At 35.5% G+C, this 17101-nt stretch overlaps 1 protein-coding gene across 1 annotated transcript in view; it reads right to left on the reverse strand.

Annotated features, from left to right (window-relative positions):
- Window positions 1-17101, reverse strand: part of SCN2A (sodium voltage-gated channel alpha subunit 2) — a 74618-nt gene that overhangs the window by 24525 nt on the left and 32992 nt on the right. Inside the window, exons 8-17 of the mRNA XM_071747476.1 lie at window positions 15979-16042; window positions 15269-15410; window positions 14275-14481; window positions 12774-13061; window positions 9282-9662; window positions 8156-8288; window positions 6620-6858; window positions 5621-5794; window positions 3591-3947; window positions 1572-2051 (exon numbers count right to left, since the gene is read on the reverse strand). Coding sequence (XP_071603577.1) covers window positions 1572-2051; window positions 3591-3947; window positions 5621-5794; window positions 6620-6858; window positions 8156-8288; window positions 9282-9662; window positions 12774-13061; window positions 14275-14481; window positions 15269-15410; window positions 15979-16042 — 2465 coding nt within the window. The remainder of the gene's footprint in view (window positions 1-1571; window positions 2052-3590; window positions 3948-5620; window positions 5795-6619; window positions 6859-8155; window positions 8289-9281; window positions 9663-12773; window positions 13062-14274; window positions 14482-15268; window positions 15411-15978; window positions 16043-17101) is intronic.

The following is a 17101-nucleotide window of genomic DNA, read 5'->3' on the forward strand; positions in this document are numbered from 1 at the left end:
AGTATATCATCTGGCTATCACTAGTTGCTAAGCAGGGAACAGCTGAAAGTGATGGATGGACTTGAACATGATCAGCAGGAAAATAACAAATCCAGAAAGACCAGGCCTATAGCAAGAAACTATAGAAAAACAGAAAAATAAACTGTGTTATATGAAATCATTATGGATGATCTCACTGAAAGAAGGAATTCGACCAGATTAGCAGTGGAATTTGCTGCTCCTTGAGCAAGAGGAAGTTTTGAAACAGTTAACAATGGGATGATAGAACAATGGAACAGCAGAAGGATAGAAGGACAGAACAATGCCTTGTGTGGTCTAAAGGTGCCTGGTAAATACATTTTTTTGTCCTATTCACAGAAATAGGATAGAATCAACCAAACTACTAATTCAGACTAAGAACTTCCAAGTAATCAGCCTCTTGACTACACAGAAAAATTAAAGGTTAATTTACCTAAAAATTTTGCTTTTTTTCTACATCCAAATCAGGGTTTAGAAGCGCAAGATAAATACTACTAATAAACAAGCTGCAAAAAAGAAACCTTTTTCAACAGAACAACAACGTTTCTGATAAGAGAAAATTACTAAATATGTGATGCAGACTCTACAAATAAGCATCTTGAGATCAGAATTACTAGAATCTTACCCATCCACCCCGAGACTCAAGCATAAGGAAATGACTTAGAAAAAACTTTGTGTGTGTTTTTTCTACATTGCAGGATGCAGTAATGCTGAATGAACTGGCATTGGTACTAAGCATAGCATAGACTTACTCCATTTGAAGTGGTAAGCCCCCACCATACAGAGCTGTGCAGGACAGAGCATTGGGTTAAGGTAGTCATTAAACCTTTGGCATTCACTAAGTGCTAGCTCAGATTTGTCCATTTGGCACCACCTCGTGCCAGAAAGACATACATTTTATTACAGTCATAGTAGGTAACATTCAAATATCTTAAAGCTTTAAAAATGACAATGGGTAGCCATATGAAATTATCTGATACTGATATATAAAGGTTAATAATTTTTTAACTATAAGGCCATTACTTCACTTCTTCAGTGCTTATTGCATAGTGGTGATGGACCAGTATTCAAATGTAGTGATGATGTAGTTACCATATCAAATAGGTGTAAAGCATCACAGTGAACTGTTAATTTGACAGGAGGTACTCCAAAAAGTAAACAGGAGAGTAAAAAATCTGCACGGATGAAATAATCATGGAGAAACTTGCACAATGCCCACACATTTTGTATGACTTTTGGTATCCACAGCTATTAAATTGGTTCATTTTGATTTAATTAAATAAAACAGAAAAAGGTATTAATTTTCTAAAACATTGCCCTATGTATCTTGGTTGTTACTGTAAATGCAATGGAAATGCCATCTCAGTCAAAACCCACAGCGTTATGCCAGTTGACCTTAAATACCATTATGAGTTTGTGTACGTTACTATTATATACAACATGTACATATTATTATATATTGGAATTAAATAGACACCAGTAGAATTTGACACCAGTAACCTTAGGGAAAAAAGAAAAGCATCAGAATATTTTAAATCTAGAATTAATCTTACCTCTTTGCTTTCTTCCAAGTCTGACTCGCTGCTGAACTCCTCTGTATTTAAATTTTCAAAATCTGATTCCCCAACAGCAATTGGAACTGTCACAGTGAGACTTGGGTTGTTTATGAATGACATGTAATCACTTTCATCAACAACATATTTTTCCACGCTGCTGCCTATACCACTGGTAGTTCCGTTGCCTTCTTTAAGATAGGCAAGGTTTTTACCTATATCTACTATTGTGTGGTTGGAAATACAGCTGTCTTTCTTGTTGTTGAGGTCTTCGAGAGGTTTGATTTCATCTAAAACTTTCTGCTTTCTAACAAAAGCTTTTTGGATGAATTCATGCATTTTTCTCTTCATGTAATCTATGCCTTTCTGAATCCTTGCCACAGCAATCTGTAGATTGTTCATTTCATTATCATCATCTGTAGCAGCAAGGTTGTCTGAACTGAACGAGCTCAGCAACAAGGCCAAAAAGAGGTTGAGTACCTAAAAGACAGCAAGGAGAAAATATAATGGATCTCGTATTTTTAAGTCAAAAATAATTACATTATGGGTTGTTCAATATGACATAATTTTTATTTCAGAGCTAGAACTTCATTTCAACCCACCTTCCTGATGTTCTTTCCAGTCCATAATCCCTCTCCCCCATATTTTATTATAGCTTGCCAAAAACATTTTTAGCTTGTTTAACTTGACTAATGTAGGTGAAATATCTGAGCTGTTCCTTGACTCTCTCCTCCCCAACTGGAAGTAGTGCAGGTCTGCTTCTCAAAATGGAGAATGACATAAGGAGGCAGGATATAATATGATGTGGAAACTTATGCAAGCTACATCCACTGTTATTGTCACAGGTAAGGGGAATGCAAGCAGACTGTGGTCTTCTACAGTTCAACAGGCTAGTTTCAGTGTCTCTAATTCAGATTATAATAATCTTATATTTGCCAAGAATATATCAATCTATTTTTGTTTGGGGCAGGAAAGCTACCTGAGACAGAGTCCATAGATCTCATACACATTCATTTTAGGAAACCATTTCATATTTTCTTGCACAGCATTTTACAAACACACAAGAGTGAACTGGACTACATGTAATTATGACAGACTATGGGCAAAACTGATTAAAAATAATACTTAAATTACATTTGTCAAGTCTTCCTGTTTGAACCTGCAGAATATTTTAGAAGTATTTTAGCCCAGTTTCAACTTGGTAGCTAAGCCTGTGGCTATACATATTTATAAAATTTGTGGATGATAGCAAAAAGAGAATGGATGCTGTCACTCAACAAAAACTACAATTAGGCATATCCATGGTAAATTGGTGAAGTGATTCAAAATCAGTATGACATTTAATTCTGCAGTACCACTGTGGGAAAGCTGCTTATGGAAAATGAAAAGTACATGCACAGAAGGTGTGAAAACTTGCAAGGTAGAAGCACTGCAGAAAAGGGCATATAGGCTGCATCAGGGGGTACAGAAATTCTGCTTATCAACTGGAGATGTATCATAAGGAATGTGGAGTGTCAGACATGGAAGTCTAACAAGCCACATAATTATTCCACATTATCCCAAAATGATGTCTGGGAAGAACTCAGGGCCAAGAAGCAAAAGGGAAAAGTAGTCTGGAAATCATAAACTGTGATTTTAAAAGCTTAAAAAAACAAGATTAAGACTTATTTTTTTCAGAAAGAAAAGAAAAAAGTAGAAACAGCAAGCCTTTAAGGGGTATAAAAGGTGTCATGAACAGTTACTGTCTTCCAACACAGTTGAGACCAGCTTAATAGGCTACAAAAGGTATTTTTAACTCTAAAATTAATTTAACACTAGTCTTAATAAAGAGGTTATAAATTTATTAAAGATTTAAAAGAAAAGGTAGACAAAAAACCTGTTAACCTGGGTTAGAGAAAGGGCAAATTAATTACCTGATCTCCCCTAAAGTGCTTCTCCAGTCCTCATCTCTGATTTCTATATCATTAAAAATAGGAAATGTGTTCTAATAATTTTTAAAATTCCCCCCTGATTACATACCACCAGGTTTCCAATCACCATGACCATCATGAAGACTGTAAGGCACATGGTTTGGCCTGCAACCTCCATGCAGTCCCACATTGTTTCTATCCATTCTCCACACAGCACTCGGAACACAATCAGGAAAGAGTGGAAAAAGTCATGCATGTGCCAGCGTGGAAGTTCACAGTCACTGGAGATCTTGCAGACACATTCCTTGTAGCTTTTTCCAAACAGCTGCATCCCAACCACAGCGAAAATGAACACAATGATGGCCAGAACCAGGGTCAGATTGCCCAAAGCCCCCACTGAGTTGCCAATAATCTTAATCAGCATATTTAGTGTTGGCCAAGATTTTGCCAGTTTGAAAACTCGAAGCTGCAAAACAGAAGAATAGTATAGTTATTTGTGTTACTAATTGCAATGAAATTACTGCTATATATTTCATATTGCAGTTACCCTGTGTCTAAATCATGGCTCATGTAGCCTTTAGAAACTTAAGTTACAAAATTCATGTCTCCAGTTCTTTGTACAATACTAGATATCAGAAGTCTCAAGTCCTGATTCAAGTCATAAGAAGCCAAAAATACTGCCTCTGTGCTTATTTCAATTATCACACTATCTCCAGTTCAGACTTTCCTTCTTCTGGTGACTTTAGATATTTATAAATAAGTTGTACAAAACAGTCTTCCTCCTATAGTAAATTCTAAGAGATTATTATTAAAAATAAACCAGCACATTTGAAACGTGATCAATTTAACAGGATTGTTAAGTGTATAGACACATCCAGATATCTTTCTTCTTAACTGGATGAGAGATTGAAGAAGTGGCTTTCCTAGAAAGAGAAGGAAGCTAGAGTTGTTAATGACAGGCATTCAAGTTACTTGAAAGTATCTTTAACAATACCTTTTCTGTTATTTATAAGAAGCATAATGTATCTCACAGTTTGTCATACAAGACTGATAAAAACAGACAAAGAAGAGTGTTACATTTAGGTACAATTTGAAAAAGGCAAATAAAAAAGAAATTACTTTGAAAGACTGAGCAAGTGTTTCAGACAATTGAAAGAGGACAACACTAGACAGAATCTAAACCTATTTTTTCATGGGGTGAGATTTATGAAATACACAGATGCAAAGTTAAAAACAGAATTCTGTCACTGAGAGAACAATCAGTTCAGACAGTTATTAGACTTTAGGCAAATTACAATATAATGCTATATAGAGAATCAGCAAACAGACAAATTTAAACACCTTCTTTTCTTAAAAGAAGTTTAACTTTTATTTAAAGTTGTTTTGTTTTTTTTTAATTTAAGATCAAAGTTGAGCCTGATGATTTGGAACTCTAGTTTCATATCTCTGTGAAGGTCTTCCAAGAAGACAATTTGAAAATCAATTTGCATAGTAGCCTGGTCTTCAGCAAGACCAAGGTTTTTATAGTTCCTATTCACAACAGAGATATTTAATAACAGAGCGATATACTGTAGGGACTTGCAAGCAGAAAAGCTGTTAGACAGTAGATGTGCTCTTGTAGAGGATGGTCAGGGGGAGGCTGGTAGCAATGAAAAATCCCTATAGAAAGAAAAATCTTACTACTTGCTTATAAAACTAACCCTGCAAGCAAACTGGTAATGGAAGTTTATCAGTTAAAGCCATCAATAAACTTTATTAACTAATCCATTATTTACAGATTACTACCTCAGGTAGTGAGGGTCTGTGGATCTTACATTTTTTATTCCCTCGACTAGGGAGAAAAAGACTAAGACACACTACTTCTGAAAAAGTTAATCCTTGAAGCACAATCACTGCAAGAGCAGAACTGATGCTGACATTGCCTTGAAGAAGAAATAGATGTTATAAAGATAATGCATAAAGCAAAATTGACATAATAGATGCATGCCATTTAGTGGGTACACAATTTAGTATTTTTTCTCAGTTCTTAAGAAAAGATCTATCTTAGCCAAATTAATCATGTACAAATGAAAAATGCACAACATACAAAGACAAATACAAAAATATAACATAGAAATTTATTTTATTTAGTATATTTACCAATCGGAATGATCGAAGGACAGATAATCCTTCTACATTTGCAAGGCCAAGCTCCATTAAACTAAGACTCACAATAAAACCATCAAAAATATTCCAGCCCTCTTGGAAATAATAATAAGGATCCATGGCAATTATCTTGAGAAACATTTCTGCTGTGAAAATTCCAGTAAACACCTGAAAGTAAAATGCAGTTTCTTATTCCAGTTAAATGAGAACATACTAAAAAATTAATACTAACATTACCAACTTTTGCTAAGTTATATCTTTAGCAAGCAATCCAGCATAAAACTTAATACAGTTTCTATATTGTCACACACTGGGGTTAAGAATCAAATTCAGATTTAAAGTTTACATATGCATCACAATATTTAGTTTCCAAAGAAGAAATCGTAAGTGGGAAGAAGGGTTTTTTTTATCTAGCCTGCTAATATACATGCACAAATACTTAGAATCTCTTCTGATTTTAATGCTCAGTTTTTCTTCCTTAGACCTCATATTTGCTCTTGGGATATCTTTTTTCTTCTTGAGAGGAACAAGTATTTTATTATGAAAAAGAACTATACTGAAAGTTGAGCAGAACTATTCTGCTTCAGGATGACCTGCAGAAGGCACAGTCGTGCCATTTCACCATTCCACATCTGCCATGTTTACTGGATCTTTCTCCTCTACTATTCCCTGAATACCTAGAACTTCAGGAGGTGCTAGTTAGGATTGAAACAGGTCTGAGAATAGAACTGAAAGTTGTTATGATTTGTAAGTATGTATACTAAGAAAAATATTAGATAAATTCCTAAAGTTTTAAAAAATCCAAATGCACATTGACTCAACAAATATTACTTTGTCTCCATAAAGCAAGAGCAACAAAAATCCACAAATTTCAACAATGAGGGACTCAGTACAGCTTAAATTTAAATTTGACCGTACCAAGCCTATACCTATCTAATCAATATTTTCTTTCAAAATGCATTTGACATACATGTTACCTTATGAAAGACTTACAAGGTTTCCAACTGAAAGTACACCACTAAACTGTTCCGTCATTGGATAGTGCTCCATGGCCATGAACAGGGTGTTTAGGACAATGCAGATAGTAATGGCCAAATCAACAAATGGGTCCATCACAATCAAATTTACAATATGTTTGACTTTCAGCCAAGGAGTACAGCAGTCCCAAATCAAGCAAGTGTTAGCAAATTTATACCAACATGGTGGGCATTTCTGTCTGGATTCTTCCAGTTCTAGAGAGAAAACAGAAAAGAACATTTGAAACATCTCTTAACATTTGAAACATATCTTTCCACTTCAGAATCACCTGTGTATTTCCTTGAGGCTTAAATGCTGTTTTCCAATATACTATTGATAAACTGTGTCAATACTATGGACCTTTTGAAATCAAGGCTACTGTCATCAAAAGAAATCACAATTAAATATAATCCAAATATGGTTTAAATTTTATGTAAAAAGAACTCTAAATATTCAATAGATAAAATAACCATTCACTAGCAAACCCTACAAAGGATGCAAAATAGAAATTTGTCCTAGAAATCTGGCAGAGAGGCTGTCAAATGAATGGATTGAAAGCATCCTGCAGAGAAAGACTTGGTAGATGAAATACTGCATTTGAGCCAGCAATGCTTGCTCACAGCCCAGAAAGCCAATCTCATCCTAGGCTTCATCAAAATAACCGTGGCCAGCAGGACTAAGGAAGGTATTCTCCCACTCTTCTCTCCTGAGACTCCACCTGGAACAGTGTGTTCAGCTCTGGGGTCTACAGCATGGGGCTTGAGCAATCTGGTCTAGTGGGAGGTGTCCCTCTTCATGGCAAGGGGGTTGGAACTAGATGACCTTTAATGTCATTTCCAACCCAAACCATTCTATAATTCTGTACACAGAATTAATTAAATATTTAAATTTTTCCTCATGAAAGATAAACATTTAGAACAAGCCTGAAATCTGAAAACTATTTAGACAGCAATATGGTCCACAAGTGGAAAAATGCTCATTTTTACCTTCCAATTTATTAATTTGGGTATTGTCCTTTAAGCCTCAAAGTAATATTTTGCCCTTTATTAGAAGCAGTTGCTTAATTCCATGATTCAGATTCTTTGCCTTAAAGAAAGCACAACACGATCCTTCCTTTGTGAAATAGCATGTCTTGTGAGTTGTTAGATGGAGATTGTTATTTTTCTGCTGCAAGAAGTATTGGCATTTTAGTAATTTAAAAAGAGCTTTTACCCCAAACCATAACTTCTGTAGGGAAAGACTGCATTGATCAATATTTTTCTGCTTGCAGTTACCTTGGAAGTTCCCTGCTTTTACCTCAAACCTATTAGCATACTGAAAGTGTGACTGCTTTTCCAAATATATCAGTCCTTTAAAAAAAAATAAAATAAAATACTACCTCTATCTGAAAATGTCAACTTGCCCGTACCCTTCAGGCTGAAATAGCCACCTTAAACCACAACTACTACTTAATGTACCATACTTTTAGTAACACTTTATGGCACTGTCATTAAAAAAAATGGTGTAGCATACCTTCCATTGTGTTTGTGAGCATGCTGGCTATACTCATTGCTCTTTGCCTTGCACTAGGATCTGTCAGGTAGTCCATGGGAACATGGTAAGAACTCGACCGTCTCTTTCTTATGTCAGTTTCTGTAGTAGTGCCCTGAAAGTAAAATAGACTGATAAAATAGACTATTGATTGTTCATTTCGTAAGAATAACACTAAATTATTATAAAAGTATAATGGTCTAAACCACTCTGCATCACACTCCATTTACAGTTTTGCAATATGTATGCTTAACTTTGTATATAACAAATAGCCAAATACATCAGTAGGACTGCTCTTGTATTTAAAAATACGTATTTAAGTATTTTGCTGAAACAGGGCTGAGACGCTAAAAAGTATTTTAGACTATAAACAGCCCTTAGACTATACAAAGTTCCACAATGCTTGTCAATGAGCTCTGCCATGACCTTTCAACTTAGGCAGTGATCTCTGTTTCTAAACATGAAAATGCAAAGCCCACAAGCCCATGCAGCTAGGAATAAAGGCATAAAAAGTAAGTGCATTTTCTTAAGATAACAATTTAGAATAAATTATCAATTTACTAGCACACGTTTTCAAACAAAATAAAAGGAAAATATTTAATAATGTTGGCATCTCAAAAAAAACCAAACAAATCACAACCTGGAAATATGAACTGTGGGACAGAAACAGTATCACAAACCACATAAGCTGTACTATCCGTGTTATACAAAAATTTTCATATATGGTCAGTGTTAAGTGAAACACTCATTTAATACATTCCAGTAAATAAATACAAGTAATATATAATGTTTTTCCATTTTGATATCCTGTCTGATATACGAATACAGAATCTTCCAGTTAAGTCTTCAGTTAGCATAATAATTCAGTGGGTATAAGACTACACATAATAAATCTATTCAATGGTTTACTATATTATTCTATTAATTCACAGAAATTAACATGTATTTTTGATTTCTCCTTTAGCTTATAACTGGAATATATGAAAGGAGCATTATTCACAGCTTGGCCAGAAAGGAAAAAATTCCCGAGTAACTTGGTTTTGTACAAACAAGTAGCTGATCATACAGGGAGAGGACATCATGCCTGAGCTATTGCAGACTTCCTTACATTGCTAGCAGTGGCTGCTTTATCAATCATCACCTCTGGCAGAAGCTGTCCAGTAGGTGACATCAGAGCTGGCGGCCCACCGACTAATGAAACGACTCCATTGCAATCCACAGTGCTGTGCATCTTCCCGTTTGCTGGAAGCGCAGGTACTATCCTGGAAGACCTACTGGCCTGACTAATGTTACTGTTGCGTCGTTCACCGTGTCTATGAGGAACAAAGAGAGAATCTCTTCTGCTCTCATTGTCTTCAAAAGTGCTGTGCTCATCATCAGCAAAGTCATTCTCTGATCCTACATCTTTTGCTCGACCTCTGAAGCTGAAAAGACTTGTTCTGCTATTGCGTCTTGGGGAAAACAGGGAGCCACGAATGCTCAGCAAGGACTGCAGGCAAATAAAAAAAATGATTATCAGATGAAAATCTTTAAAATGTATTTTTTTCATATAAGGGAAAAAACACAGTGTTAGTATGTCTTAAAGGGTAAGATCATCTACAAAGAAATGAGCTGGTAAACAGCCCCCCACCCCCCATACACTCTGTTTTGCATTGTAAACAAAGACCACATAAGTGACAGACAAAGACTGGTTATTTTACTACTTTGGGTTTATGAAATCAATTGGTTTAATAAGAGGAAAAGAAACTGCTTGACAGAATTGTTTCATCTGCCATTCTGCCTGTTTCATTATCAGCTGATGATAAACTGAATAAGCACATCTAGACACTATTTACTCCAGGTCTGACAGGCTGGGTAAGTAAGGTTTTAGATAAATTTCCTGCGACTTGGTCTGCACACATAGGTTGCTCCCAAATACTACCTAGTTTAAAAATATGAGTATTTTTTCAGATACTAGTGAAGTCAGTTACAGTAAGTTTTTTATTTCTTTTTTTTTAAAGCCTTAGCTATCTTGAATATGCAAAGATATACCTCTAATTTTGTATAAACAACCTCAATAATCTTCACCAAATTCTTCATGGGGAGAAATATTCTGCTATGAGAAGATATTTTCAGGATCAGAGTAAAAATAGTGCTCTGATCTTGCAAATAAGTATACATGCTATTAATTAATAGCAGTGATTCTTTTGTCTTGATTGATTAGCATTACCACCTAATTTCACCCAAGACCTCTATGGACAGCAGAGATGATATATAACAAAGCAGCATCTTTGTTTCTCTTCTGCAACTTATCTTTATGGACCTGATCCCCATTGTTCTAGTCACTGCATAATGCAGAACAGAAAGGTGCTCTGGGAACAACTTATCATCTAAATGTAACACAACAAATGGATACAAAAGCGAGGGAATACAATGAGGCAAAATTGATGGTGTGAGAAACAGCGGTCTTAGCTCACCTGAGGTCACTTCCCTGTCAAGCTTTCTGTAGGCAGCATGGTAAAAGAGAGTTTTAAAGAGGGATTTGAAGAAAGCAATGAAGTGTTCTGTGGAAATTCATGGGAGCTTCTTCCAACCATGAGGGGCAGCATATCATAAAAAGCTCAAAGAAACTAGTTTGAAAACTTAACAGGAGGCTAAGGATGCTGGCATGGGTCAGTCAAAGCTGGGGCTTTACTTGTTTACTGTAAGTAGACAAGGTGGGTTGGAAAGAACTTTAGGCACAATATGTTTTATGGTATTAAAAATATACCTTTAGGTAGGTAAGTTTACAAGCAGATTAGGTAAAAGCAATGACATGGGTTAGTGCTCTTTGCAACAACATTCTTGATGAATACAGCAGCAACTGGGGCTCAAAAAGAAGTCCAAGCTAAAAACAATTCACAGCTGTGGGTCCGGAGTAGAGGTTTTTAAAAAAATAAAAATAGAAAGGAGAGAGACAGGGATCTAGCAAAAGGCCTTTTGGAAACCTCTTAGAAAGCTGTCAAAGGGTAACAGGGTCTTCTAAAATTCTAAAGAAACGCTAAACCAGGAGAACTGGGAGATGAAATCATGAATGTTAGGAAGAATAAGGTTTTCAAGAAGAACATAATGGTCAGTTATATTGAAGGCAAGTGAAATGTCAAGGAAAATGTCAAAGATGAGATAAAAACCTGAATTTTGTCTAAAAAAATGTTATTAAAAACTGGTGACTGGAGTTTCTGTTTAGTGGCTCAAATCCAGAGTGAAAGGAACTAGGGCTGGAAAACCAGAGAAGAGGGGATTGCTAGAGTGTCATAGTAAACATCTGCACATGGACTTGGAGATGAAAAGGTAAGAGAAGCAAGCTGTATGGGGAATGCTTCACTTCTTAGAAGATGTGATGAGTTGAGCTGCAATTGAGTAAGGGTGCAATTTGAATGAAGACACAAACAAGAGTATGCACCCAAAGGATCAGATGGGTCTTTAACATGAAGTTGATGGATATATGTGTGAGAATTTTTATAAGGAATGGAATGAATCATGAACTAAATTCAGCAATGAAGTCTTATGGGGATGAGTTAGACAATTAAAAACATAAAATGGTGGTAGAACAAGGGTGTCCCTGTGTGGGGAAGGATGAAGTATTATTAAAAAAGGAAATATGTTAGAAAGGAGGGTTAACTGGGCAGAAATAGGAAGCTAGAAACATTATACACCCACCACAGTCTGGTCTAAGGAAGACCAGAAGAAAATATTGGATGAAGAGGTCCGAGCTTCTTTGAGAATGGGAGCTGGAGAAAATGGTACATGAAGAGAACATGGATGACCATGATCTATTTAGGGATGAAACAGGCTTTTCAGAGACACTAATAGAAAAGGATTAAAAGGGAAGGAAGCAAGTCATGAAGAACAGGGAGAATAGAGAAGGTAGGGATAAAAGGAAGCATATTGAGACACACAAAGGGGAAGAAAAAGGACACAGGGGGTTTCAGATCTGGATTTCAAGTGCTGAGGGGAGAGCTGGAGGTGGGCAAATGAAGAGGAGCTGTCGAAGGGATAATAAAACTATCAAATGAAATGTCTGGATGGGAGATGCAGATGGCACTCTGAGTCACTGGTGTTGCAATGTAAGAGAACACATGCAAGGACACATTGCCACAGATATTTCTGCCTTCTTCAAGATAACACAATTAATGGCCTCACATCAATTAATTTTTTTAACTTCACATGAACATTTATGCAATTTCTACTGGGTTTTTTGTAACCTAAACTTAGTACTTTTCTGATTTAAAACATGAAATAACTTTGTCTGTGTGCATCAATTTTTGAAGCCACTAATCATGCTGAATAACATCCACCTCAATAGGGAGATAGGTCCATTTTCATTAAAACTTGAAATACAGCTAAGTTTTATTAACACACATTCTATTGATTTTTCACAAAAATTCAGAATAAAATACCAAATCTCTCAAATTCCTTTAGTTTCATCTTTGGCTGTAAGTATTAGCATGGCCGTATACTTTGATTTAAGATAATAAAGAATCTGTGGTGTCTTGAAAATTGACCAAACTACTTTATAGGACTTAGTTTACATGGTAAGTACACAAAAAAAAGTGTTCAAGAAGTAATAACACTATGTTACCTGGTGTGGAGAAGAGAATCTCTTTTCATATGTCAACCTATTTCCCTCAATGGAAAATCGGAAACCTTTCCTTTTGATGCTGTCCTCTGATTCAGATTTGTGAAATTCTTCCCCATCCTTCTCCTCCCCTTCAGACTGCTCTTTTTGCTTTTTTTTCTTTCTTCTATTCCTTCTCTCTTTGGCACTCTTAGAGCTCAGTTTTGATGCCTCAGACGAACTTTCGGAGAATCCACCTATTCCACCTGCTCCACTATAATCTCTTGAGTCAGCTGCTGCAGCTGCTGCTGCCTGTGTGTACAAGCACATGTGCAATTTACATTTGTACAAACACACACCACTCACTATTTTAAATTTATTGCCATTCATTCAAAAAATAATGACTATGAAATAAAAGAACTGATCCCACTTCATAGTACCCAGCATATTATAAGAAGTATAATATGTGAAGTACCACAGGAACCATAATTTGCCACTGCTCCATAAAGCAGGAGTTTACCCAAGGGAAAATTGTGCTGTCAGAGGACTAAATTAACAAGTATCTGGTTTAGAATGAAGCAATATGTTGCAATGAATTTTTCATCTGGAATACTATACAGCAGTAAGGAATTGAGGCTCAAAGAACAGCAACGATCCCTGTTAACAGGGAACAAAATTTTTTTTACAGTTTTGCTAGATTTTTAATTCTCTCTAAATTATTAAAGATCTCACGTGACATTGTTTATCTCAGTTTTGCAAATCATAATCAGAGAGTTGAATTAAACAGCAGGCTATTAGTGACCTGTTGATATTTCAGACATTTTTGAGCATATGATTAACATTGATTTACAGGTTGTGAGAAGAAACCCCCCAAACCAACTGAATGACCAAACCAAAAAACCCTGTTGCTGGCTTTAGTCATGCACTTACATGCTCTATGTGGCCGCATGGCAACCAGATGTTATCAATTATGGTATTAAAGATTTCAGAGTCTTCAAAAAAGGAAAAGGAATTTCAAAGCAGTATACAATTGTAACATATGTACCACAGAAGCATTTTGTCCATTTTCTCTCCTTTTTCCAGTTTTCTTTAAAACTGGAACACAATGGGAGTTCTGCTGTGAGAGATGGAGAAGGAGTAAAAAAAGCCAAATGTTGCTGAAGATAAGTTTTTCTCCCACAGCACCTACAATATCTTTGGTTTTGCTACTTAAACAAGAGTTCCTGAGATATTTTTTTGTTTTTTTTTTATTTTCAACAAACTTAGTAAAAAGTTAATTTCCACATCCAATTTAAAAATCCAGTACTTCAGCTTATTGGTTATAATTTTTTTCACAAATTAATAGGTTTACTCAAGCCATCAGAAAAGGGCAAGAGGAAACATTAAAGATCGTTTGCAAAATTCAGGAATTTATGCAGTAGGAGGTAATTGTTAGAAGTAGGGAGTAAAAGCATTGTTATATGTGGACATAAAGCGTCTGATTGCAATCATGAATGGAGGAAGGAATTTTACTTCATAGGGATACCTGAGCTTCTTCCTGTTGCTTTTTCAGCTGTTCCAGCATTTGCTGAAATTCTGCTTCTTTCTGTTCTGCTTCTTCCATGGTTGCTTGATTCTGTTCTTCATAAGCCATGGCAACCACAGCCAGGATCAAGTTAATCAGGTAGAAAGAACCCAAGAAAATTACCAAAACAAAAAATATCATGTATGTTTTCCCAGCAGCACGCAGTGTCTGGAGAAAAAAGAGAAAATAAACATTTTTAGCAAACTTTTAAGTACTGTTGCATAATGTGGTAGCATTTGTGTTATAATCTAGAAGTACATTACGATTACTTTATGTTAGCACAAGATTATTTAGTTACTTTTTCATAAACAAAGAGCATTATTTCCTGGCTATATATGCAAAAAAACAAGCTTTGTTTCTACTATGCTCAAGGTAAACAAGATTCTGCAGTCTGAATACTTCAGAACTACAAATGAGAATATGTGGCAGCAATTCTTGCCCCACTATATGTCTATATTACAGCATTTAAATCTAGCAGTCCTGAGGCCACTAACCAGCATCTTACCTTCTTGTCTCATCAGCCTCAAACTACAATGCCATAAAGACAGTGCAGTTTACATGTGTCATGCTGCACAACATGGCTGTCAGGTTAAGGGTATGTGTAGTTCAGGGACAAGACATAACCTTTTCAAAAAAAACATATTTATACTAGACTGCAAATCACTTTAACTAGCATATATTTACAGCATGTTTGGGCAAGAAGTTTTAACAAACTAAATACATTTACTAGTGTTAAAATAAACATTAATGCTTAGCTATCTTCATTAAATAGCAGCTATTTCTTAAAAATATTTGAGTAGCACATGGGAACCTAAATAATGAACAAGGCCCCTTACATATAAGAAATAACAGATGATTTCTGTCCCTTTAGGGACACACAAATGAAAAATAACTACGCAAGTACTATGCAGTAATGGTATTGGTGATGGTGCTGTTTATTTTAATAAGTCCTCACCAGCTGGTAAAGATTCTCCCAAAAGTCCTGAGTCATCAATCGAAACAGTGACAAGAATGCCCAACTGAATGTATCAAAACTTGTGTAGCCATAGTTGGGGTTTCTACCAGCTTTCACACATATATATCCTTCTGGACATTGACTACAAAAGAAGAGGAAATGCTATTTTTAACAACTACTCTAAATTATGATATGCTACAGTAAATAACAAAATTGTTCACAAGTACCAGTTGCTAAAGAAATTATGAATTAATAAAATTTTATTCTACATCTCTAAGATAAAAATAGATATCTCACTGGTTTTCAATTTTTAATTCCATTTCCTAATGATGTTTCAATGTTTTAATAATACAACTGATAGTAATCTACCCTTCCCCACATTTTGTCATACAAATACACTTTTCACCAGGACAAGAGAATGTCAACTGGCATGGCTGATGATAAACAGCTGCCAGGAAGCTGTCAGTAACATTTATGCACATAGCATTCATGTAGCTACCTTTACAAAATTAGCCTAAGATGCTGCAGAAAGTGCCTGTGTACAGTCAAAATCACATAGATGGGTATATTTAATTATAGCTTCAACTGCAAACATTAGTAATTTGCAAATCTACAGTATAGTTGATATTAAAGTTGACCACCTGAGCTATTCTAAGTAGCTAATTATTTTTTTCTTGATGCATATTGAAAAATTATGATTGCTTTCTTACCCTGCATCTGAGCTATTGCCACACAGGAGAGCATCATTTTGTCCTTCCAAGAAGTAAAAATGATCTGTTGTTTTTTTAAACAAAGAAATAAAAGAAAAAGGTGATGAGAAAGGCATAATTTATACCTAATGGAAACTGAACAATGGTATAGACTTTTACACTTTAAAGAAATAACCAGAGCTAATGAGCAGTTTAACTGCAATATATAGTGATTAGGAATGAAAGAAGCATGGAAAATACTGGTTTGACAAGACAATTGTCTTCTATAGAGTTTTGAAGTTGGTCTTCCTTTAGAAAATAGAAAGTTAAACAGCTAAATCTCACTAACCTACCCAAAAACCAAATACTACCTTACAAAATTCTGTATACCAGCAAATGAGCAAAGAAATACAAAGAAAACAAGACTAAGGATGAGGATGATTCCTTGCTGTTGTTCATACATTTTTATATATACTGTGTGGTATTACTAATTTATGTCTATTACATACTATTTTATCCAAATATTTCTTGGGAAAGTACTGAATTTTTTTGCAGCATGAAAGTACAATACACGTGGAAAAAGTTGATAACCAGATCTTAACTTGAGCAGCTAAGGCAGAAACCAAGTTTTTACTGTACATTAGAAAAAATTACTATGCTAAGTTTTGTAACAGAGAAATGTACTTGAGGTATATATATGAATTTTGTTAATAGGCTGACTATGAAAATGAGGTACAATATAACTTAAACAAGATGAAAGTCAAAAGCCTCAGCACATTCTTTTATTTACTTTGCTCTGCTTTGAGGCAGAAAGGGAAAAGTGGCTTGCCATCTATTCCTAGTTTGGGTTTCTTCTGGTAAAATGGGAATTTCTAGTGGAGATTTTTGGGTCAGATGGCATATTAAGCTAAAGTTGCCAAAATTAGGTATGTTCTGGCTGTTCTCAGGAAGCAGATGGTTCCTTGAGATTCACTGCCAGCTGGCTGGACTAGCTTATCTGGCATGAACCAACTCAGGGCTAAAGCTAAAGAGACAAGCAGGGAATTGCAACCAGTTCCTATTGACTGTTTCTACTTTGTCACCACTGGTATATGATAGAGACAGCATAAAATCTGTTAATTTCAAAGAGAGAGATCATGTGCAT

This window comes from Heliangelus exortis, chromosome 6, assembly GCF_036169615.1.
Source record: "Heliangelus exortis chromosome 6, bHelExo1.hap1, whole genome shotgun sequence".
Classification (NCBI taxonomy): Eukaryota; Metazoa; Chordata; class Aves; order Apodiformes; family Trochilidae; genus Heliangelus; species Heliangelus exortis.